Below are 25,210 nucleotides of genomic sequence, written 5' to 3'. Positions count from 1 at the left end.
TGAGCACCTTCTAAGAGGAAAGCTAAAAGTGGTTGGGATTTTTTCTTAAGGCAATCTTAAGGGAGGAATACGGGAAGAGGATTGCGCAGCCCGTATGTAATTAAACCCTGTTCTCCTGTCCATCAGCGGACATCACCAGTGATGCCACCTGGCGTGTGTGTGTGTGTGTGTGTGTGGATTGCAGGCCAAATTGGACCTCCTGGGAAAGGGGCAAGTTTTCAGATAACTGCTGGGAATATGCAGGTGATAAGACTGTTCCCTAAATATAGGAGTGGTTGGTAGGCTTTTCATAAAGCCTCTTTCTCTCCTTCAAAAATTTATTTTAGAAGAATATGAGAGAAAATAATTTTAGATATGGCTAAGCTATGAATAAAGTGGGATTGTTTTGTTTTTTGAATGCTTTAGAGTAAGCAAAGAAGCCATCCAGCATATGTAGTAATGTACTATTTTTATGTACTGTTTGATGATGATGTCATTTTTGTCCATTATGTGCTGCGTTGTCATCACCATTATCATATTTTATTTATGAATTATCTAAATATAGTCGGTGTTGCACTTCTACCTGATGTTCAGTCTATTTAATCCCAATTCCTTTGCAATATGGGGTGTCAGTAATTTGAAACATGGTTGATTTTTAAGGCTTTATGTTTATTTTCAGATAACAAAATTGTAATTATTAGCTTAATGTTTAAATTTAATATCACATGATAGGATGAATGCATAGCTGTGTAAAATGTTTGTGAAAGGTTAGAGTCTTCATAATTTGATCTGTAGATGGCAGCATAATCTCACATTTGTAGTTTGCTTGCTCTGTTATGGAAATAATTGTGTATAAATTTTGTTTTGGAATCTGTCATGGTACATTAACAGTGTGTTTTTGTGACCTGTGATTTTATCATTTATCTGATTTTTTAAAGCTTAAACTCTGCTAAAAAGATACTGTACTTAATTCTTTCTTTCAGATATGAATAGTCAGCAACGGCTATCATAGGATAACATATTACAAGCTTTATTTTAGAACAGTGGTTCCCAATTAGCTCAGTACTGTGGACCCCCTGTTTTTCAAAAGCCAAGCCATGAACCCCCCTACTTTTGAAAATATTTATATCTGTATAGTAGTTTTTGTTATGTGAGTGGTGTTGCGAACCCGCTGGGTGGGTTACGCAGACCCCTTGGGGTTCATGGACCACCAACTGGGAACCACTGTTTTAGACCATTACAAAATATATATCAAGTTGGCATACCCAATTCTTAAATACTAGAGCTTGCTTGATATAATGCCACATGTGAATGATAGCTTTGTAGTGAGCTATTCTCTCCTTATAGATAGGAGGGCGTATGGTTCTGGGAATCAGAAAATCAGGGCTAATAAGCATTTTCTGAACAGCTGGGACTTTTCTCTAGAGATCTGCATGCATCTTCCTGGCTTTTTTAGGGAATGCAGGGCTTTCTCACAATTCCTTTTTTATTATTTCTGTTATTACTAGGGTTTTCATGTTACTACAATAAAGCAGAACGATCCCTTATCCCTGCCCCCTCTACCCCCAGTTCTCCTCCGTTCCTCCCTCTGCTCTTGTTCTTTTCCAGTTACAGCATTTTCATTTCTGATGTTCAGTTGTTTGGTGTTCGGGTTTACATTTTCAGATAAGGATATGGGCCAATAAATGTCAGTGATGTTTGGGGTCCCAGATCAACAGTTGTTCAGTTAGAGAAGTTTCCATCCCTATGTTGTGCTCCCACTTCTTCAGGTTGTGAGTATTTTTCTGTGAAAGGTTCCAAAGCTGTGCTCCCAATTCTCTTGGAAACTAGACTTTTTATGTAGTTTATAGAGCAGCATTTTCTCACAGGCAGCTAGCTGTAGGAGAGGAGGTCTTGTATTTGGTTTTCCATATTTGGTGTGATCCAGCCTTTTCAGTGTTGGAGGGTTATGCATTTTGCTGCCTGTGTGACTTAGTGGAACCATCTTTTCTGTATTTTCAATAATCCCCAGGTATGTAGCTGATTGGGACGCAGGTGGCGCTGTGGGTTAAAGCCTCAGTGCCTAGGACTTGCCGATCGAAAGGTCGGCGGTTCGAATCCCTGCGGCGGGGTGCGCTCCCGCTGCTCGGTCCCAGCGCCTGCCAACCTAGCAGTTCGAAAGCACCTCCGGGTGCAAGTAGATAAATAGGGACCGCTTACCAGCGGGAAGGTAAACGGCGTTTCCGTGTGCGGCTCTGGCTCGCCAGAGCAGCGATGTCACGCTGGCCATGTGACCCGGAAGTGTCTCCGGACAGCGCTGGCCCCATGCCTCTTAAGTGAGATGGGCGCACAACCCCAGAGTCTGTCAAGACTGGACCTTACGGGCAGGGGTACCTTTACCTTTACCTTTTATGTAGCTGATTAGGATGTTGGTACCTCCAATTATCAGGAATTTGTCCAGGACCAAATTAATTCCATTCCCAGAAGAGTTTGATTATTGGGTAGCTCCATAGTTGGTGGGTTAGGTGGGCTGCTTACTTCTCCAGCAGTCATCCATGGGTGTAATGCCCTTGCGTTTAAGGCATGCCAGTGTCCAGTGGGCCTGGAGAAGTGTTTTTTGTTGTTGTTGGATTAATCTCAGTCCAATGTCATGGGTGAATAGGTTAATGCCACTGTACATAGGACTTTTTCCCACTGTGCAGGTGTTAGGTGGGCTTCTATTTCTTTGTTCTGCTTGTGTCTAATTGGGTTAAGATTGAGGCTCAATGCATTACATATTAATGTGTATAAACACCTAATTGAGTTTTCTCAAATGTGAAGGTATTCTGTTTGCAGAAGATATGGTTGCACTCAGTGCATCTGGGACAGATTTTGCTTGAATTCTCAGAATTGCTAGGCGGCTGCAGGAGGAAGGTTAGATTTTTGCAGAAGTGTCCCAAAGGTTTTTAATTCATTATTCCATGTTATGATCTGTGATCTGTCCTCTCCCAGATCAAGTTCATATGTTTTATGGAAGTGCTTCTTTTATTTAGGCAAAGTTATTCAAGTGTTTTCAACAGTGCTGTATTTCTGAGTTGTAAGAGTTCTGTATTCTGGTAGGCTTGTTCCCTGTTTCTTTTTCAATGCCAAAAATACCAGTATTTCACTTCCTATATTACAAATGTCTCAGCAAACACAAGAATTGCATTTACTGTCTTAGCAGCTTGTGAGACCTTATACAGTGCATCGTTGAATTTCATTTTTATTATGCCAGCTCATGAGGTCATCCATTTCATCCCACATAATGCCCGTCTTTGTGTTTACAAACTGTTTGGGTGTGCAAATCCTACCACACTCCTCTCAGCCCAAGATTGCTGATCAAAATAATAAAAAACAAGTGAAGAACTGCAAAAACTTGAAAATGTATTCATTTCAAATACTTTCTCTTCTACCTTTTCCTTATCAGTTCAATACACTCTGTAAACTACTTGCACACTCCGTTCACGTCTCGCGTTCACCTCAGTTACACAAACATTCACATACTGATTGGCTGATTCACCAGGCAGAGCTGCTGAGCTTGTGGCTGCTCCCCTTAGCTACTAACTTGATCACTAAGGGGGAGTGTAGCCCCATCAAGTACAGGTTGTACAGCTGAACCAAGATCAACAGAAACCATAAGCAACAGTACTCTGGGTCAGACACGTGTGCCCTCACCAGGGGCTGGGCACGGAAGGCAAAGGAGCCTGCTGCACCTGGCCTGCCCTCACCACTGAAGTGACACCAGCCACCAGAGTGACACTGGTGCAGGGCTTGCTCGAGGAGGGCAGTGTCAGCAGCACCCACCAATGCGCCCAGGGTAATTGCCCCGGAAGACCCTCCCCTCCACCACCACACTGCTGAGTCTTGCTGCCTTTTCTCGATTAAGCCTCAGTTTGTTAATCTCCAACTAGTTCCATTACTTTCATATTAAATCCAAATGAGGAAAAGTCACAGAGGATTTCCTTGGTTAGCAACACATCAAAAACATGAATGCTTGGTATATGTGGGAATACCTGAAATGGTTTCTGACTCGTGTTTTAGGGTTTTATTGATGGGTTGTGCACTGGGTCTGTTGACAGGCACTATCGAAGTTAATTACCATGGAATGAAGGGAAGTGGAATTGTACCAGTCACAGCCTTGATAAAGGCATTCCAGGAAAGCACTTAAAACGATATATGGAGGCAGGTTGCATGCAGGTTATCAGACCATTGCTGCTCTTTGAAGCTTTGGGCCTCTTCTTCATTTTCTGTGACCCATAGGCCAAGATAGCTTTTTGGTTTTAGAAGTGTGTTAAAAAAACAACACTACTGAGACTTGGATAGAAGCATGATGTATCTTTTGATTTGTTAATCACTTCCTTTAGGCTCAAACTAGTTGTTATAGGAAACGTGTGTCTGCTGCCAACCCGTCTCTCCCCAGCTGTACCTACGGAAGGAAAACACATGAGAACAATGCGTTCTGTCTCCACTCCACCTCATTGTGGGAGATGTGGAGGCACCAAATGCAATGACTTCACATCACTTATCTTTCACTTGAAGTTACTGGGAAGTCAGTGGGAGGAGATGCTGGTGCAGCAGCTGTCTAGTTTTAAGGCCACGTACATTAAAAAAATATGTATGGTACCAATCATTAGAATGTACTGAACTGATACTCACTAAGCATAAGTGCATATGCATTTCTTATAAGGAAAAAGAAATTCTGAAAAGGTTGGGAGACTTTTCTGAAAGCAGATGTTCTGAAGTGACCCTTTAACCAGCTTCCAAGAGTGTTCATCATTGACCTTTCAATTCACTACTGTAATTTAAAACCTTATGGTTTGTCTGCCGTGTCATTGACAGTCTGGCAAAGCAGTTTTTCCCACTGCTTAAAACTCTGCAACTTTTGAATTGTGAATGCAATGAGAAACATTTCCTGTTTGTTTATCCAGTGCCGTGTCTAATTAAGTATTCTTATTTTGGCATTTTAGAATTTCAGAAACTGTGGAGGAGTGTTCCTGTGGATTCCATGGATGAAGAGAAGATAGAAGAGTATCTGAAACGCCAGGGAATTTCTTCCATGCAGGAGGCTGGACCAAAGAAAATAGTAAGAAAATTGCCACTTTTCTATGCTTCGCTCTAGTGTTGAGTCAGTTAAGGAGAACTTAATCTGGACAGAATTAATGCTTTGTTACCCTTAAAATAATCAGGTTACAGGACAACAATCAGTATTTGTCTTGCAACTAATAAATGAGGTAGTTGTCTTCCTCTTCTTCTCCCCAGGCCTCTTTGCCCTTCTCCTACCATTAGGTATGCTTGCCTGAGATCTGGCAAATGGTTGCAGCAATTTGATCCCTTTATGGACTCAGTAAAATCCATTCTTTTTGCATGGTGCCATGACATTAGGGTTAGGCTTGATTATAAGATTAGTGCTGGGAACTTTTAAAGGTTATTCCTTATTTTACTATACCAGGGTCAAAATGTAGCATTTCTTTCATCCATGTACAGTCCTCATTTTGTTCAAAATCATTTATTATGACTATGTTACCATGTACATACATAGAGGTTTAAAGGAGAAATAATGAAGTGAGTGTGTTCAAAAGCTTTGAGCAAAGCACACACTTGTACCACCCATTAGCACACCTTCATGCATCCCCTCCCCTTTGCACTTTCCTTTCAAATCATGGAGGTCTGAAGAAGTGCGGGGAATTTGAAGGTGTGGTCCCACCCGCCCACTAGCTGATGTATGACATCAGGGGTGGTGTGGGTGTGACTCCCCCAAAATGGCCTCCATGGCCAAATAGGGGGTAGCCTGGAGGGCCACGATTGGTCTGCAGTCCAGAAGTTCCTCATTCCTGCACTAAGTCATGGTTTAGTGTTGGTGTGTTTCTCAGGCAATCAAATTCATGGAGAATTGATATTTCAACTTCCATTAGCCATGATAGGTAAAAATAAATTGTCATGTTCAGTGATATTGTGTTTCTGGTTATCAGGAGCGAGGGCATCCATCAGAGATAAGTATTACTGTCATGCCCTGTTTGTGAGCTTCTTGTTGTTTAGTCGTTTAGTCGTGTCCGACTCTTCGTGACCCTATGGACCAGAGCATGCCAGGCACTCCTGTCTTCCATGGAGTTTTCTTGGCAGGGATACTAGAGTGGCTTGCCAGTTCCTGCTCCATGTGAGCTTCTTAGAGGTCCCCATCTGGCCACTGCTGGCAAGAGAGGATGCTGGGGTAGATAGGCCTTTGGTCTGATCCTGCAAGGCTGTTTGCAGAAAATGTTTTAACAGGATTATGATTATTCCTTATTTTTCCCTTTAGGCTCCAATTCAAAGGAGAAAGAAGCCTGCTTCTCAGAAGAAACGGAGGTTCAAGACTCACAATGACCATTTGGCTGGAGTTTTGAAGGATTACTCTGATGTGGTTCCGGGCAAGTAGAGGACCTTCTGGAAGGAACAGTTGTGAGCTTTGATGCAGATGCTCAGTAGCTCTGAGGGATGAGTGTCCTGTGTATAATGTTAAGTGGTTCTACCCCCTCCCAGTCCTGCAGCAGCCGAGAAGAACCAGCTCTTGAGATAAAGGATGAACTGTTCATCTAGATTTATCTTATTGGCTAATATGAACTTGGATCAGAGCTGTTCACTGTCAATAGACCTCTGGTATTGGAGTTAAATATATTCAGCATGTAGTGCCAAGGTTCGTATTCACCATTTAAGTCGTCTTTGAATATTTTTTTGGGGGTTCTGTGGGTATTTTCTTTTATTCATCGGGGTTGACTTAGAGATAAAATGGAGTGTTTGTTTTATCTCTCAAGGAAACATGTTTATAATAAAATACTAGAAAGACAAGGCATTTCTTTTGGGGTATATTTCCTTGCCTGTTAACTGAACTACAATAAAAGCTGATGCTTTCTATCTTGTGGAAATAAAAATGAGTGGGGGTGGAAGTGTTAGGATACAATTTAAAATGGTCCTCCATGTTCACAACGTATATTTTCATGGGTCCTTCTCCTTATTTATTATTTCACAAAGACCCTGGAAACCTCCATTAATTTTTAGTACAGAGTTTCAATTGGTCACCTGTGCCAGCAGCTCCACTCAGATTATGGAGGGCAAGCAGTTTACTGGACTGAGTCATTTATACAGTTCAGCCTATGTTGGAAAGCTGCATCTCATATGGCAGGCAAAACCAATCCCCAAAATCATTTCGTCTAGAGCTTTTCCTGGTATATCCATGCTAATAGGTTTTTACATATTTTTATTTGTTTCCTACATTTATATCTTACAATTCCTCCAAGGAGCTCAGGATGATTAATTACGGTTCTCCTTATCCTCATTATATCCACATAACAACCCTGCGAGGTAGGTTAGGCTAAGAGACTGACTGGGCGAAAATCACCTGGAGAGCTTCATGACTCAGGCTCCAGCCTCCTCCTTCCATCTTAACTGTACTGCAAAAAGAATGGGACATGGTGGCATTCTTTTTCTTTAAAAAAAAAAAAATCATTGATCCACCTCAGGACTCAAATAAAAACTGTGTGTACGGAAGGTGAGGAATCAGGTATTCTTGCCTTCTCTTTAACCCCCTTCAGAGAGCAGGCATCCTCCTGTTTTGACAACCAATATACTAATTTAATGAAAGTCTGTTCCTTAGCTCTGTATTATTTGCAGTTTAAAACTGAATTATTTCAGCGTAGTATTTTAAGACTTAGGATATTGTGTGTGACTTTCTCAGAAGAGCTTGGTCTCTTCTCTACCTAATCATCTGACCTACAGAAGTTATGGAGTGATCAGGAACATCTTGCCTGTTCTGCCTGTCGGCTGTGTGGGAAACAGAAATAAATGAAGGTAAGAGTATTTTGCTTAATCCTCCATCCTAATTTACATAATTAAAATGAATAAAGTGGGTGGGTCCCAATCTAGAAAACCTGCAAGACAGTGAGGCAAAGCCTGTCTGTTCTTGCAATGGTGTTTACAGTTGAGATTGAGGATAGTGCCACTGCCAGTTCTGACCTTAGATAAGGAATTGTCACTTGCAGTAATGCCTCTTCAAATGAACTTGCGGTAAAGGAGAGTCTTGTATCAGGCACGTATTCTTCGGGGTACAAAGGACCCAATCCATTTAGCTTTGAATGTTAAAAACTGGGCCTAGAGGTCTACAACCAATCATAGATTCAACTTGCTGTCTGTCCCTAGCCACCCTTAAAAGCTTGGGCATCACAAATTGAGAGTGTAATTTTGGAAGTTTATTGGGTCGGCAATACAAATACTGATCTGTTTGATGCTGCTCTACAAATTGGTGTAACAGAAGGGTAATTTTATTTCCTCCCCTGATATTTATAACTATAGGCAAGGGGAGAGGGGGGAAAGGGAAAACAGAATAAAAAGGAAGTAGCAGCAGGATTTTGCATGGTTGCCTGAGAGAACTGACATGAAGTAGTTTGTAATGCATTTGATCTATAATTCATCACAATCCTTCCAGGCTTTTAGAGAACGGAGGAGAAAAAGGCAAGTGAGCTTAGACAAATTGTGTAAAGAATGCCCATTTGGCTTTCCCTGTCACTTTCTATAAGTGCAGGCAGATGGTGGTATGACACAGGGGAGTGGCAAGCTCTTGCTGCCTGCTGATGGAAAGGGATTCGAGGTTAGGGATAACCATGGAGATAGTGATGGCAGTGACATCCAATTACTTACAGTTGCATGGCTCACACGGAGGTAGCTGCTAATATGCTGGATCGGATTCCTTGGTGTGCTGTTGCCTAGAGACTAGCAGCAGGCATATCCTTGGCTTGATTAAAAATAGGTGTTTTTCACCAACGGATGCCTTCAGTCAAGTTAGAATTCTTCTTTCTACTATTAGCAGTGCCTGGTACAACAGGTTACCTCTTGGTTTCAGAAGCTAGAAATTGGAAGTTTCATTAACAGTAACTAGTATTAAGATGGGAAGAGAAAATTCACTCCTGAGAGAAGGAAGTGGCGTATGTGTAAGGAATGCTCATTCCTCAGCTAGCTCCCAGCCCCTTAAACTGCTTTAGGAGGGGAGCCTATGTAACATCTGCAACACATCAAGGGAGTGAAATAGGTGTGTTGGGAGGTGGGAGATGAGGTGGTTGACTTCAGCTATGCCAGCACAGCACCACTATAGACGTGTTCCAAGTTCCATTAGGCTGGCTTCCTGTATTTGTGACCCACCTAACTAAATGTGGCCTCCATTAAGTCTCACGGTTGAGAGATGTAAAATCAGACTAGTTCATGAGAGATTCAGGCACTGATTCCTATTGATGATTCTGCAGTGTAGTTTGACAATGATACTTAGGCAGAAAGCTGTTGAGAGTGTTGAGTTAATAAGATCATGCTGGTGCCCACCATGAATGAAAAGGGGTGAAAGGAAATTGTAGAGGTGAGCGATTTTTCTGCACAGGGGAGATAACTTACTACTTCATATATATACATATATATTCAAGGAAATAAGAGTTTAGCATTCCGTTCTCAGTTGCCAGATGACTATAGGAAACCCGTAAACAGGGCCTGAGTGCAACAACACCCTCCCCACCTGCAATTCCCAGTAATTGGTATCAAAGAGGCATACTGTCTCTGACACAGGATGTAGAACTCCACTATCGAGGCCATTATTCAGTTTAAAAATGCAACAAAAAAGTATAAAAGTAAAATATGAAGTAAAAATAAAACAGGCACTTAACTGCTTATTGAGAGAAATTTATGACAACAGACAAGTATCACTTGCTAAGATGAAGTGCTGGTGACAACTGTGATGCCAGTTTTGATATCTTATGGCACAGAACACTGTAATTGTACATGGGGATTAATAATGGAGACTCAAGCATTGCACGTGTGCATTGCAGCTCATTTCATCCAAAGTGGTGGTTCATAGAGCCCTGACAGGGTGTTTTCAGATATTAGGATACTGTCCTGTGATGATTCCTGTTTATTTAACAGGTTTTGTGTGGCTTCACATATCTATTAGATGCCTATTCTGCACCCATTTGTTTCCATGAGCACCAGTTATCAATAGGATTTTCCATTTACCGTAAGTTACACATTTTCCCCTGTACTATGAGCCATGCTCACTTCCCCCTTGTCTGTGGTGAACATTTCACCAATTTATTAACATGCAATGCAGTCCTGACATTTTTGCTGGAAATAATGTTTTCCTCAAACAGGTAATCAGATAAGGAGACACTGTAACAGAGGCCACTGTTATTTAGGCATAAGTTATAATCATTGTTTCTTTATTTTTAGAAAATTACAATAGAAAAGTACCTTTAACAACTTTTTAAAAAAAAACAACAACCATAAATTGGAAGCATCTTCGGTTTCTGCTATTGCCAATAGGAGGAGATATGGAAAAATCAAGTTTTTTGCTGACAAAGTCCGACACAATTCTGTTATTCAGCCACCCGCTGTCACATTTTAATTCTGTTCTCAAGTCTTCCATTTAGTTTTAAGAATAGGTTTTTACCTACCCCCGTTCCCCTGCAATTTTAAAGCCTCTGACTGCTTGACATTTGTCACTTGTATTCCCTGCAAAATACTGCATTCTCTTTAAGACAATGAAGTCATTTGTTCTCAGGAGAATTAACAATACTTGGGGAAGCCCATTTGGAAAGATTTAACCATATTAAAACAGTTTCCTTGTTTAGTCAGAACTACCAGTATTGTTATGGAAGTAACCGTATAGCTGTATCATGACTAGATTGCAAAGGGGGATAGGAAGCAAGAATCTGGCATGTGGAGCATATCATTCAGGAAAGAAGGAAGCTCATCTGTTGGAAGTTTTGTCTTCTACACCAATAAATGATCCAGGGGCCCTGGCCTTCTCTCCACATCATCATGGTACTCAGAGGGACTGGTTCACATAATCATCTTTTGACGACAAGGTCAATTCTAATTTTTTTTTTTACTTCTCTGCCTTTTGTGAAGCAACTGTTTTTGTTACATCACTATCGACAGATATCCTGATTGACTGATTTACAGGCAGGTTGTCCAATGGTGCCTAAATCATGTAACCAACTTCATTAGCAGGTCAGAGGACAGCATACAAGCTGCATTCACTCAACCCACATATCACACCTGAAAATGGTGGCATGAATCAAGCTTGAGAAGGCAGATGACTAATCGAATCCATTGTGTCCACGCCCCAGTTTACTGCACAAGCAATCCAAGTAGTTGTTCAGTAAGAGAGAAGATCACATGCAAAATCAAGCTGGTGCTCTCTCCCAATACCTCAAGGGATCCTGGCATTCATCTTGGCACAAAAGTAGGTACACAGGGGCTGCTGAATTCCTCTATCCCAGAAATGTCTGTGTATAGACAGAGGGCAGACATCAAACTAATAGAACAATGGCGCTGCGTTGGCTCTTTTTATGTGAGTTTCACACAACCTGGCAGCCTTGCAGACACATGGAGGATGTTAGTGGCGACAGTGGAAGGTCAACTGTTGTATCCAAGTTTGGCACTTCCTAGAAAATCTGTACAGAAGAAGAGCCTTAGATCCGGATCCAGTGACAGAGAAGGCCTTTGGTTTTCTGCATGCATATGGGATAATGGCATGAAATGAAATGAAGCTTTACTGCTCAATGTTTCAGTCAGCTTCACAGACAGCAGCATTACCGGCTAACAACCACCACCGCCTTAGCAGAACCAATCCTTCCTGTACATGGAGCAAAGGCATGCAAGTGTACCCTTATTTCTTTTTAAAACAAGTAGACTAGGAATGCTATGAACCTACTTTACAGAAGACATTTCCTCCGTGGCTCTGCCATTCAAGACTGGTTCCCATAGCCCAACTAGATGCTTTTCCTTCTGTCTTACCAAGGAATCCTACTGGTTACACAACGGCATGTTGGGAACTATGTGTCTGAATGAATACAGTATGCAGAGGTAGCTGCAGTCATTTTATTGTGATGACTGCACTTTTTCTAGCTGTTATAATTATGAAAATGGTCTTAGTGCACAGTAGAAAGCCGTAGAAAAAAAGCACATCTCCCCCTTATAGTTTTATATCAAAATATGTGACCACAGATAAAATACAGCATAAACCAGCTGTCAGAACTGCCAGTATACTGCTCAGCACACGGTAATATATCCCAAAGTTACAAAGACATTTGCATATCTGATTGTCTTGCTTGATATAATTTGGCACAACTGGGAGAAGCACGTACCACAGGAATACTTCATATGTTCAACACACATCCTCTCAGGCTCCCCGTCAGGATAGCCAAAGAGTCTATACAATTTAACAATACACTTTTTAAAAATCTGAACAAGATTTAAAAACATGCCTTGAACATGCAGCTTAAAAGGACAGGGAAAGAGAAATTTCAATTACACGCATTCAAAAAGTCAAGAACGTAATCAGTGATCCAACCCAGCGTAAGATCTTTCTACTTAAAATGCTTAGTATAAAAATACTTGGTTCTCTTTGTTGCTTTGTTTGAAAATAACTTTTTCAAACCAGATGTTCAGCCATGCTTTTTAGAATTCGCACTCTTCCTTACAATTTTATACAGCATAGAAGAGGAAAACATTATTATTACTCAGTATTTTTACTTTACTTCTAAAAGAGCAGATGTGTGATAGAGGCTGTGGCAAAGTCTTGAAGGAATCCAACCTTGTGTGAGGTTTTTTCAAGCCTGTAAGAAAGGCAAGATGCATCAGTTAGAAAAAGGCAATCACAATCTTGGAACGATGAGAAAGTGGAAGAGTCTGTGGGTGCTCACTTATATATAGACACTTAGGCCTCTAGGCCAGGGGGTTTCAGGCACAAGGCACAGGGCCACTCAATAAGAACATAGGGATCACCTTGCTGAAACAGATGCAGTGCTGACAAGTAGGATACCCCTCCCCTCTATGGAATCTGCTAGTGGAGAAATTGACAGTTCTGCTCAAGAGCAGAACAGAACATTTAGCACTCAAAGAATAATGTGTGAGCACAGGGCACAACAGAATAGAAAGAATGTGAGGGTGGATTAAATTATGTACAGGAATTATTAAACTTCCTTGTGTCGTAAGACCCTCTGTTTGGATTTGCGCACTGATTTCACTGTCAGAACAACCACGATATGCATGGGCTCTGGAGGTGCCTCTTCCTGTGAATGCATTTCTCACTCCTTGGCAGTGAGAGAGGCATGCTTCTGCCCGATTCCAAAAGGAAAAGCAACACCAAGTGTTACTGCTGAGCTCAAGCCAATTGAATTAGCAAGCTGCTATCTCAAAGAAAGCTTCAGTGCGGCCAAATGCAAACAGAGCTCTTGGATGAACAAAAGCTTTGCCTTCTGAAGCTATGCTATATATCGGGTCGGCAAAGTTTTTGTGGCTTGGGCCGGTTCATGGTCCCACAGACGCTACGGCATAGCTGTCAACCATCCCTTATTTGGCGGGAAAGTCCCTTATCCCAGCACTGTGTCCCACTGCTGTCCCTTATTGATGATGTCCCTTAAATATTCCAGGTTTCAAAGGAAGCAGCTCCTCTCCCTCCCTCCCTGCCACCCAGGGAGGAGGGAGGCCCCAACTGTGTTGCTTGGCTGCGATGCTCACCCAATAAGGAGTCTAAGAACGACTGGGGGGTGGAGCTTGCATGCCTTGTGCCGATCAAATCGGCCGCGTTGCCTGGGGACTCGCCTTTGCTCAGCGGAGAGGTGACGGTGGTTTTCCTTGCTGCATCCCCTTTGCCGGGTTGCTGCGCTGTGGGAACCACCGCTTGAGGCTTCGTTTGGCTGCTGGCTGGGCTTTCTACCTTTGGCTCGGAGGGGCTCAGAAGTTGAACATACCTGTGCTTGGAAAATCCCTTATTTTGGCTGCTGATCCCTTATTTTCGAGGCTGCTGGTCCCTTATTTTCAAATCTGTAAGTTGACAGCTATGCGCTATGGTGGGCCGGAGTGTGCACGCACGCATGTGCAAACGCTATTTCCGGTGTTCTTTCTGGCACAGAGGAGGCGTGTGCAGCTTCCCATTGGCTGCAGGAGCTTCCTGCAGCCAGTGGGAAGCTGGCCAGCGTTGCAGAAGGCGGTCCCCACTCTGCTCTGTGCTGGTTTAGTGCAGCGCGTGAGAGCCGACCGAGCGGGCAGCGGGGGTCCATGGAACAGTTAAACGACTCCCATAGGCCGCTTGTGGCCCATGGGCTTTAGGTTGCGAATCCCTGCTATATACTGATCACCCAGCAGCAGCCAACTGGTGGTTTTTCAGGGCAAGATTATTTCCAGCTAGCACTGCCAGCTTGGTTATACGCCAGGGAAGATGCATATAAACAGCATTTATTCAGCAGAGTCTCTTGGCTCAAAGTCAAGATGATCCAAGATGAAAATGGAGGGTCTAAGGCTTTTGGCTGCACTGCTTAAACTGTTTGGCCCATCAAATTAAAGCGTATTTTCACAACCAGGTCTTCACTTACCCACCACACTGCAAATTTGAAGATGGAGGTAAGATACCAGTAGCGACTTAGGAAGAACACATTAATACCCACAAGACAGATTGTAGCCGCCATCACACACCTGGTACCTGCACAACAGAAACATTAATGCTTCTTTAGAATGAAATAGGTAATATGACAAGGACCATCTCTAAAGATGTTAAAAGGAGAAATGAAATCATGTCTTCAAATTGCAAGAGAGTAGATGCACAACTGCGGGAGGCAGTGGAAGACAGGAGGGCCTGGCGTGCTCTGGTCCATAGGGGCACGAAGAGTCAGACACGACTAAACGACTAAACAACAACAAGACGCACAACACACAAAGAGTTACGTTACCAGAAATACTGCCACAATCATCATCTTAAAACTTGAGCATTGTATTCATCTGTGGGACAGTTGGTATTATTCCCCATAATGGCTACAAAGATTCTTAATATGAATATCTCCTTATTGAAAAAAGTTGGTACATTATAGGATTGTTTATTTATTTATTAAAATTAATAGCTGCTTGTCACCCAAAGCTCTCCAAGCGATTTACAATAAAGAAAAATACACAATACATAGCCAGGGCTTTTTTTTCAGGGGGAACTCACCAGAGCTCAGTTCTGGCACCTCTCAGGTGGGCACCATTGCCATTCTAAGAGAATGAGTGAGTTCTAGCACCTCTTTTTCTAGAAAAACAGCACTGCATAGGCCCTTAGATATAATTATATAAAATACATAGGGCCTTCTTTCCCAGTGAGTACACTGACTGGACAAACGACAGAGATTGGACACCTTAGCTTCTGTGTTTAATAGTGAAAACAATTGCCTCTATCTAGGAAAATCCATTTATAATAGTGCAGGAGACTGGAGAGTTCTCAGCACAACCGCAACATACAAATCTGCTAAACCACAACAGCTGTAGCCGAACTAATTAGACACCAAGAATATAAGCAGCGGTTTGCCCTGGATCCACTGTGATTTGTGCATGAGGAATTATAATTTCAGGGTGAAAACCTACTGAGCCTTTACTCTTGATGACTTTCAAACAATGCTGACTGTACACTAGCAATACCACATTTGTCCCTTTGCTTCTTTTCCCTCCCTTGTTTTTTTCTTTTCTATGACAACCTCAGCAGTGTTCAATTTTTTTCTAGCTTGAAAAGCCCCACTTTTGCAAATGACACAATAACAACAGTTCAGCTTAGGGACAGGGTTAGAATGCTCCTATGCAGCCAAAGCCACAACTAAGCTGGACTCCCATCGAATCCTTCCTCCATCCAGTGTTCCCAGTTGCACAGTAGCTTTATTAACAATGTTTTCTTAAAATGCCCCATTTTTGCTGAAGTTTGACCTGTTTTTCAAAGGCCATGAGAAGCCTCCCTTCACCCAATCTGACCAGCACCCCAGCTCCAACACCCAAAACATTGTTTTAAATAAAAAGGATAGCTCGATACTTCTGAGAAGGTCACAAGCAACACACCATGGCTATTCCTCCTTTCTTCCCTCAGTATCTGGATTTTGGAAGTCTACCTCTGCACATCAAGGGACGGTCATTATATTTGGCTAGTATAGCCAATAAATTAACCAAAGGACAGGCCGTTCAATGGCTACTCTTTCCACTGAATGCCTTTTGGGTGAGATTATGGTGATTTATTTATTTGCCAGTCACCTTTTGTATTTGTCTAAATGGTGTTTCCGTGCGCTGCTCTGGTTCGCCAAAAGCGGCTTTGTCATGCTGGCCACATGAACCAGAAGCTGTCTGCGGACAAAACTCCGTCTCCCTTGGCCTATAGAGTGAGATGAGCGCACAACCCCAGAGTCGTCTGAGACTGGACCTAATGGTCAGGGGTACCTTTACCTTTTTAAAGACAATTTACGAACATGCCTTAAAACACGGCTAAAAATCGTTTTAACAACAGTACAAAAACAACAGCTAAAGGCAGGTGTCCATTTTGCATGGTTTTTAAATCTAAAGCAGAGACCTTTTCATCCAAATGGATAAGCTTGTCAAAACAAAACAAGGTCTTCTACTGTTTCTGTAAAGTACAGGTTAAGTGTGCTCCTGTCACAGAACAAGGGCAGCCCCACTGAAAGCCTTCCTTTCAGTTACTGTGCAGAAAGTTTATGATATTTGGGGGACTTTGAGGGAAAACTCCCCTGCAGAACACAGTGACCTACTTGGTATATAAGAGAAAAGGTAGTCTCAATCTTGAACTTGGTTCAGTAGCAGGATTGGCTGCTGGCAGTAGGTTTGCTCCCATAAGCAGCCTAACTGAAACTGCAGCCTGAAGGGTAGCCTCCCGCCCCCAAGAGCACTGCAGTAATCCAACTTTGAGGTTTCCAATAACAGACAACTATGGTCCAGCTGTCCTCCAGGAACGGCTGCATCTGTCTTACCAGGTGAAGCTGGTAAAAGACACCTGTAGCCGCTGAGGACACCTGCGTCTCTAGTGTACTAATGCTACATGCAAGGGAACAAATTCTTATGGCCAGTGCATCATGTATACATGTTGAAACATGTTAATAATGCTTAGAGAGGCAGGTGCTTGACTTGTTACATCAGTCTCAGCACTTCTTAAAATAGAACCCTTTTGTCTTCTCTTATTGTTCAAATAACATGCAAAATCATTGGAGGTGAACTCTTTCTTTCTTTCTTTCTTCACTGAGGCTTTCCTATTGCAGCAGCCAGCTTGCAGCTGAGGGAACTGTTCCCAAATATGGCTCTGCGTGCATCTGGAAGGGGGAGAACAATCCACAAGGACTAAAGCGTCATTTTTGCATGCCTCTCTTGCTCACTCTGATACGCTGGTATGAAAACAACTCATTGGCTCCCTCTCTCTAGGGGGAAAAAACAACAACCACCACAATCCAATAATCCTAGATAAATTTGGGCTTTGGAAGATAAAATCACTATATTAGGGAAAGGCCATTTGCTGAGTTTATTCTTAAAGGAAAACAGCGGCACATTGTACTGCTAACCACACACAATGAGGTTTGGGTTTTCAGATGTCAGAAGATTAAATGGATTTGTGAGTGCAGATATGGGACGAAATTTTGAAATTATTCAGCATCACAGTACAATAGTTGGTAAAGCAGGCACCTATTGTCCTGTGATGCTGAACAATGTCAAAACTTTCTGGGGTGGCCGTTGGGTATGTATTTCCTGAGCTAATAAATCAGAATATAAGACAAGAAGTTTCACTGAACACTGCTTGCCATCATCATCAAACCTTTACTGGCATCACATACTGCTTGCCCTTCGCTGCTCATATTCCCTTGAATGAACAGATTAACGAGTGTGTTGGGAGAGATGTATATTCTGCTGACAATGTGTGACAATGAAGCCCAATAGGCATATAGCTAGTACTCTGGCTGAATGGACGGTGTACTTAGGACATGCCCCAAAGTCCTCTGCAACACACAGTAAGACCCAGCTGATATGGAAAGTGTTCTCTGCCAATAGAAGGCTTAAAGAACACTGTTCTAGAGCAACCAGAACTTTGGCGTATGAAGTGCTTCCTGAGGTTCTGGGACCAGCATTCTGTAAGGAAACAAATTTTGCAGTTCTCTCCCATCAGTTCGGCCTCACTACTTTCTGTCCTTGCTGGTTTAGTTTTCAAGTCATCCCAACTCGTTTGCAGCATGCAGCTCCGCATGCATCTTTCACCCTCAAAACTCATGTCCTTTAATAACCCCACTGATTTACAGCTCTCCAACTTTGATGTGCAGCCAGTGAAGTTTTCATTAATTTTTAAGAACAGCAGATTTGTTTTCTTTGGCTGAAATGGGACGAAAAACAGGGAGGGAAGATTATTGGTCTATTGCTCTCTGCTGCTTTACAGAAAAGCAGGAGGAGACCGAGAGGCTGCATGTTGGTTGCTTTTATCTTCAGAGGGTCAAAGGAGTTTTTTGTGTTTTGGACACAAACCCCATGGAGTGTATTTTTACCGCTCACTCAGCTATCCAATCAGACTCTGGGGTCAGTCCCAGAGTCTTGAGGATCCCTCCCACATATCGCAGGAGGAAAGTAACAAATAAATGCAGTGTGGTGTAGTGGTTAAGAGCGGTAGACTCATAATCTGGGGCACCGGGTTCGCTTCCCCGCTCCTCCATATGCAGCTGCTAGGTGACCTTGGGCTAGTCACACTTCTCTGAAGTCTCTCAGCCCCACTCACCTCACAGAGTGTTTGTTGGGGGGGAGGAAGGGAAGGAGAATGTTAGTTGCTTTGAGACTCCTTAGGTTAGTGATAAAGCGGGGTATCAAATCCCAACTCTTCTTCATCTACACTTAAGGTATTATTTATGCCCCTGAAAGAAACGGTAGAGGTGGGTGATGTGTGACTATGCAGACACTAATCGCTGCCACCCAAGGCAAAGGGAACATCAATTCAAAGTGCTGGATTTGAACCTTAAATGGCTCAGGACCACAATACGTCAATGACCGCCTCTCTCCATGTGAACCTATCCAGCCCCTGATAGCATCTTCTGAGACCCTTCTTCATGCACCTCCTCCTTGAGTGGTCTGGAGGGTGGCAATTCGAGAACGGGGCCTTCTCTGCAGTGGCTCCCTGTTTGTGGAATGCTCTCCCCAGGGAGGTTCGGCTGGCACCTTCACTAGGAGCCAGGCAAAAACGTTCCTCTTCAAACAGGCCTTGGGCTGACTGACATCCTATACTCTTTTAAATGTGTTTGTGGGAGAAAGGGGTACAGAAAACGATAAAAGAGTTTGGTCAACAGCATGAACCAGCTCCCTTTCATCCTAAAAAAGTTGAATATTTTTCTCAGAAAGGAGATTGCAGGGAGGAGGGGGGTGGCAGCGGCATGGAGGGAGACTACCTGCAACCAGTATAGAAGGACTAATTTCAGGCCGAAGACTGCATGACAAGCAGAGAATGAAAGTAGCCACAAGCCTCCCACCGATCCATATGAGACAGAGGAAGTGAAGAAAACAAAAACAACACAGCGCTTGTGCTCCCTCTTGTGCTAATCTGGAGCATTTTCACAAGGTCTCTCTCATCCACTTACACAGTATTCAGCAGAACTGACGGGACTTCCAGCCCTGAGAAGTAGCCTCTGAGGGAGGGAGCCAGCGCATCTGGAGAGAGAGAAAAAAATCAAAACAAAAGTGAGAGACAAGACTTGGAAGGCATTTATAAGAGCGGCCCTCAGCCTCCTCGGATGCAGGACTCACCTTTGAATCTCAAGCAACCCGTTCTTGCATCTAAATTAATTTGAAATTTACATCCCACCTTCTTGCAGATGCCCCAAGGCAGCTAAGCAAAGCTGGAAGATTAACAAAAGAATACCATAACAACACTGGCCTTATGGATAAACTGACAGACCTAGTAAGGAGGAGGGAAGGACGAAGGAGCAGACGACCTAGTAGAGAGATGGAATTGTTTTATTAACTACTGGACTCTCCACTATGATAAAGAGAGATTAGAATGGCACCTGTTCATACAGAATACATGAATTCTGTAAGTTTTATACATCGTAAATCTGGAGACGGAAGAAGCACTGTACACGGCTGTTCTGTAATATATATTTTTTCACCCTTGTAATTATGTAAAGTCTTTTTTATCATTTATCCTTTTTTTAAGCATTTATTTTGTCTACAATTTTTTGTGTTATTCAATTGTGTCCCAGTGTCCTGAGGATGACTTTATATTTACATTTATTTATGTATACATACATACATACCCCACCCATCTGTCTTCGTTTTCCAGGCTACTCGAAAGTTCATTTTGATGTCTCCACTGTTTCCTTTTGGCACTGTTACTTTGTGTTTGTTTGTTTGTGTGTGTGTGTGTTTCCTTTTTATCTCTTATAATAAAAATAAGCACACACACACTATTGTAGCTTTAAAACTGAACAGATGAAATCAAGAGCAACCCAATACCATTAGAAGCTCAAGGGAAATGGCAGGTGTCTGTCCTGACATGACCCACTTTCGTACTGTGCCTCTTACCTTGAGCCGTTTCCCCACAACCTGGTGCCCTCCAATGTTGTTGGGCAACAGCTCCCATCGTTCCTGACCATTGGCCATGCTGGCTGAGGCTGATGGGAGTTGGAGTCCAGCAACAACTAGAAGACACCAAGGTGAGGACGTCTGCACTAGTGGGACCAGATGGAAGATCACTGGGCACACACAAGAACATGCCCCTCTTGACATTTTCTAGAATGGAGACAAAGATCACAGGTCCCCAAGTGCCACAGGAGAGTTCCTTATAAGTTTTAAAATCAAGATAGGGCACTAGAGGCACCCACAGTTCCACTCATACAGCAAAATAGCTTTAAATTATTATAGGAGAATTTTTTCTACATTTTATATACAAAACCCCAAAAGAAAGATACAAAATTAATATAAATTGAAATAAGACGACACCAACTCTATTCCCAAGCCACACCACCCGTGGAAAGTTGTCAGGTTTTGCAGCAAAACACCTCTAGTCCCTGGGTCACTATCGGGAAATTGGAGCGGATTTGAGAGCTGAACTAGACCAAACATTCTTCGGATGCCATACCCGGCCCATCCAGACCCCAACAATACTTATAAATTTAGACATTTCCTGGCAATTGACACCACCCATCCCATCAAAACAGATGCAAGTGAGAAAGCAGCCAAAATGAATCAAAGCCTTCAAGTTGTGCTGGTGGTTTCAGTAGGGCTATGCTAATTTCAAAGTGTGATATATATATTCTCTATCGCATGTGTACACACAAACATTTCCCGAAGCAAGGATTTTTAAGAAAACAAATGTTCATTATAAAATTTGTAGGCATGCAATATGCCTTGCCTCCTTATTTTAAACAAAACAGGCACGTTCATTTTTATTTGTAGGAGTCCATTTACTGAGAGTTTCACCAAGATCGTATAGTGAAAGGGCTGCCAAACTGGCCCACGAACCACCAATTGTCCACAAGCATCGTTCAGGTGCTCCACGACAAGTCTGTGGATTTGTGGCTGAAGGCAGGAGATAGCACATCAACTATCACATTAATTCGCACTGGTTTTTCGTTGTATTTTACCACTTGTCTCTTATTTTATCACACTTGGGAAGCTATGGAATTCAAATTGTAATGCAGTAAGATACAAAAATATAAGGAGCAATAGAAATAAAATTAAAAACCATACAGTATCTAGCAGAGTGTATTGCAATTGCTACAAAAGGAAGTGGTCTAGCAAGACCCTTAGCAATTCTCATGTGTGATTTCGGGGGGGGGGGGGTGAATCCAGTCTGACTACCACTAACTTTTCAACAGTATACTCTGAAAATTCTCAACTGCAAGACAAGAAGGTTGGTGGGGGAAGAAGACTCATAAGGACTCTGGGAAAGGGAGTGCCTTACCGGAAGCAAACCCTAGTAAAGGTAAAGGGACCCCTGACCATTAGGTCCAGTCGTGGACGACTCTGGGGTTGCGGCGCTCATCTTGCTTTACTGGCCGAGGGAGCCGGCATACAGGTCATGTGGCCAGCATGACTAAGCCGCTTCTGGCGAACCAGAGCAGCGCACGGAAACACCATTTACCTTCCCGCTGGAGCGGTATCTATTTATTTACTTGCACTTTGACGTGCTTTTGAACTGCTAGGTTGGCAGGAACAGGGACCGAGCAACGGGAGCTCACCCCGTCGCGGGGATTTGAAAAGCCAACCTTCTGATCGGCAAGTCCTGGGCTCTGTGGTTTAACCCACAGCGCCACCCGCGTCCCTTAAGCAAACCCTACAAGACCCCTAAACAGGACCAAGAAAGAGCTCCTGCCCTACAAGTCAATGCCTAGATGACAAGTCCAATTACCTCCTTGCACCATCTTTGTCCAAGCTGCACAAAGCCTACCCTTCCATTTAGAGCAGCTGGCCTCTTCTGAGTTCTAATGAGCGCAAATGAGTAGGGCTTAAGTCAGGCAAGAGGGCAAAGCTGGAGACTGATCCTAAGATTATTTTTTATCATGTAGCAATTAGAAGTGTGGCGGGAACATACAGCAAGTTCCAAAGAGCCAAGTTCAGTTGGTTTGGGAAAGAGCGCTATAATCCCAAACCTTCATCACTATGGCTGCAGAATCTATCAGGGGGCGGAATTCAGTTCACCACAAGAGGGAGCTCTCTCAGTCATACCCCTCCACCCGCTTCTCCTTGCTCTGAAACTGCAGCAAAAGACATTAATGAATTCTTCACCAGGCAATGGCGTTTCCATCTGCCCTGCCACACACTCCAGCCCTGGAAGACTTTCCCAGACCATGAGTTTGAGAACAGCAGCAGAAGCTGGGAGGAGAGGAGTTCAGGTATACAGTCATACCTTGGGTTAAATGTGCTTCCGGTTGAGCGTTTTCAGGTTACGCTCCGCGGCAACCCGGAAGTAATGTAGCGCTCTACTTCCGGGTTTCACCACTCGTGCATACGCTCAAAATGATGTCATGCGCGGAAGCGGCAAATCGCGACACACAGGCACGGGTTGCGTTCGCTTCAGGATGCGAACGGGGCTCCGGAACAGATCCCGTTTGCATCCTGAGGTACCACTGTATTTAAAAAAAACAAACAGTTTTATAAGTTGTGTGTCCTTGTCACTCAATTTTACCATTTTACATGGTTTTGTATGTTTTGTGGTATTTTATGCATTGCGATTTGCTGTTATTTTTATTGATTATAGATTGGCAATTCTCTATTGTGGTTGATAAGTGTAAACTGATTATTATGCGCTGATGTTTAACTTTACGGTTTTACTATTAGATTCTGGTGGATTGTTGCATGTTGCTTTGTCGATATAAGCTGTTTAAAGTTATTGTGACTTTTTATATTGGATTAGATTGTCAGCATTAATGTTTTGCATTTTATTATGCTTTTATATGTGTTGGAATCCACCCCAAGTGGCTGAGGCAACCCAGCCAGATAGGCAGGGTACAAATAAAAATAAATAAAATTTAAATATTATTAATGAATTCAAAGCCATACTATGGTTTGGGTGCCTAATTCCAAACCCACCCATGGTGAAATCTTAGGTGCGCCTTCTATTCAGATGAATGTCCCACTGGCTTCAACACTGGAAATCAATCTCAGGAGCGTATAGGATTGCAGTCTAAGACTTGTGCAGATGATTCTTTTCTTAAAGATATGGGTCATGTACAAATGCAGTGGTGAAAGACAAGTGAACATTTAAACTATTTCTGTCTCTCGTTTCAAACAAACAAACAGAAGACTTCTGGGACAAAAGCATTACTTCACTGCAACAGCAATGCAATGTAACAAGCAAATGGAGCGGTCCTAGTTGCCGCTGCAACACAAATAGCAAAAGTCCACAAGGATCTGAAATGCTGTCAAAAATTCACACGACAAAGAGGGATTCATCTGGGCCCTAAAAACTGTAATGACAGTGCCATGCAAACATGCCTAGGGAAAGAGTTCTGAACATGGTACCCCTTCTGCTCTGCTCCCACCCAACATACTTTTTTCTCTAGCAGCTACGCCTCAGAGAAAGAACGCAAGGTAGTTTCCTCCACCAGCACCTACACCCCTCTCTCACACACCTTTGTAATTACCATGAGTAAGTTCCATGATTTTTCTGCTTGGTATGGCAAGGCAAGCGGCAGGCTAGTTTAGAAGAACAGCCACCTATTTAACTGAACAGTGGTGTTGGTGTGGGAGGTCATGTACACAAGTGAAATGGCGGGGAAAGGGGGCTTCTTTACACCTTGACGCAAGCCGTATCCCTGAAGTCTCTGACCAAGAGGTTGTACAGAACCCAAGTAACTCCCATAATTCCTTGGGGCTATTCCCCACTACACCCAGGAACAGACCCACATGTACATTTGACAGGGAAGCAAGCCAGTCCTGCGCGACACACAAGTCTTTTCAAAACATTTGCTTGTCTCGTTCATGCTTCAGAAGTCTTAAAGGCTATGCTTAATGGTGCGGCGTGCAAAGCAGTCCTGGCAGAAACTGCTACAGTGTCCTGAACCGCCAGCTGACCCTTTTCCAACTCAGTTTCACTGAAGAAATGCAAAGGGAGGAAAAAACATTATGAGGAGGCCTTTACTTACAGAGTTTTCTGCCTCTAGGTCTGTTGGGCCAGTCAATACTGTACGATCTGTACATCTGACAGGGCTTGTCACCAACTTAAATGAATCCAATGAGAATTAAATGTGCCCATGTGAGCGAAGGGATAAAAATAGTTTTGAGGGGCAATGCATGCTTTTAGATGAAGCAGCAAGCACCATCCTTAATTAATCAAAGAGGCATCTCCTCGTGTGTTCAAGAAAACGGTGAACAACTTTCCTAAAATGGTGTGTGGCTTTTTAAAAAAATTAAATACACTTACGTTTGCCTAGTTAATCAGGGAGCCTTGTTACTTGATCAAAAGTTTTAAAAATAGATTAATCTGCCTGATTAGCAATATTACAAACCCAGTACTTGAGAGGCAGGGAGAGCGGGAGGAAAGGAGACAGAAGACATGGAACAAGTGTGAATTTGAATGCTCACTTTTCCTTAAATGGCACCATTTGACTCCAACCCTGCAGTACAACTGGGGGGAAGCGTCCCCAGCCAATGACCATCCAGCTTGTTTTAAAATCTCAGGCAAGGAAGAGGCCTGCCCCCCTGACTTCTAAGAAGTTTCGATTTTTAGCTGCTCTTACCATCAGCAAGTTTCTCCTAATATTCAAGCCAAATTTACACCCTTGTAAGTTAGGTAAAGGTAATGGGGACCCCTGGCCATTAGGTCCAGTCGTGACCAACTGTGAGGATGTGACGCTCATCTCACTTTTCTGCTTCCGGGTCATGTGGTCAGAACCAGAGCAGCGCATGGAAACAGTGTTTACCTTCCCGCCGGAGCAGTACCTATTTATCTACTTGCACT

At 43.0% G+C, this 25,210-nt stretch overlaps 2 protein-coding genes across 5 annotated transcripts in view; one reads left to right on the top strand and one right to left on the bottom strand.

The window, feature by feature from the left end:
• Nucleotides 1-6,798, top strand: part of GTF2E2 (general transcription factor IIE subunit 2) — a 30,023-nt gene extending 23,225 nt beyond the window's left edge. For all 4 annotated transcript variants that reach the window (XM_081894751.1, XM_081894752.1, XM_081894753.1 and 1 more), the window contains 2 exons: nt 4,944-5,059; nt 6,272-6,798. In XM_081894751.1, the coding sequence (XP_081750877.1) occupies nt 4,944-5,059; nt 6,272-6,388 (233 nt within the window). In that variant the 3' untranslated portion in view covers nt 6,389-6,798. The remainder of the gene's footprint in view (nt 1-4,943; nt 5,060-6,271) is intronic.
• A 3,450-nt stretch (nt 6,799-10,248) lies between these two features.
• Nucleotides 10,249-25,210, bottom strand: part of RBPMS (RNA binding protein, mRNA processing factor) — a 78,780-nt gene continuing 63,818 nt past the window's right edge. The window contains 3 exon segments of the mRNA XM_081894797.1: nt 10,249-12,602; nt 14,361-14,467; nt 19,389-19,458. Of these exon segments, the coding sequence (XP_081750923.1) occupies nt 19,396-19,458 (63 nt within the window). The 3' untranslated portion in view covers nt 10,249-12,602; nt 14,361-14,467; nt 19,389-19,395.

Source organism: Podarcis melisellensis (genome assembly GCF_964234715.1).
Source record: "Podarcis melisellensis genome assembly, chromosome: 17".
NCBI classification, from domain to species: domain Eukaryota; kingdom Metazoa; phylum Chordata; class Lepidosauria; order Squamata; family Lacertidae; genus Podarcis; species Podarcis melisellensis.
This window is presented reverse-complemented; position numbering and strand designations above follow the sequence as displayed.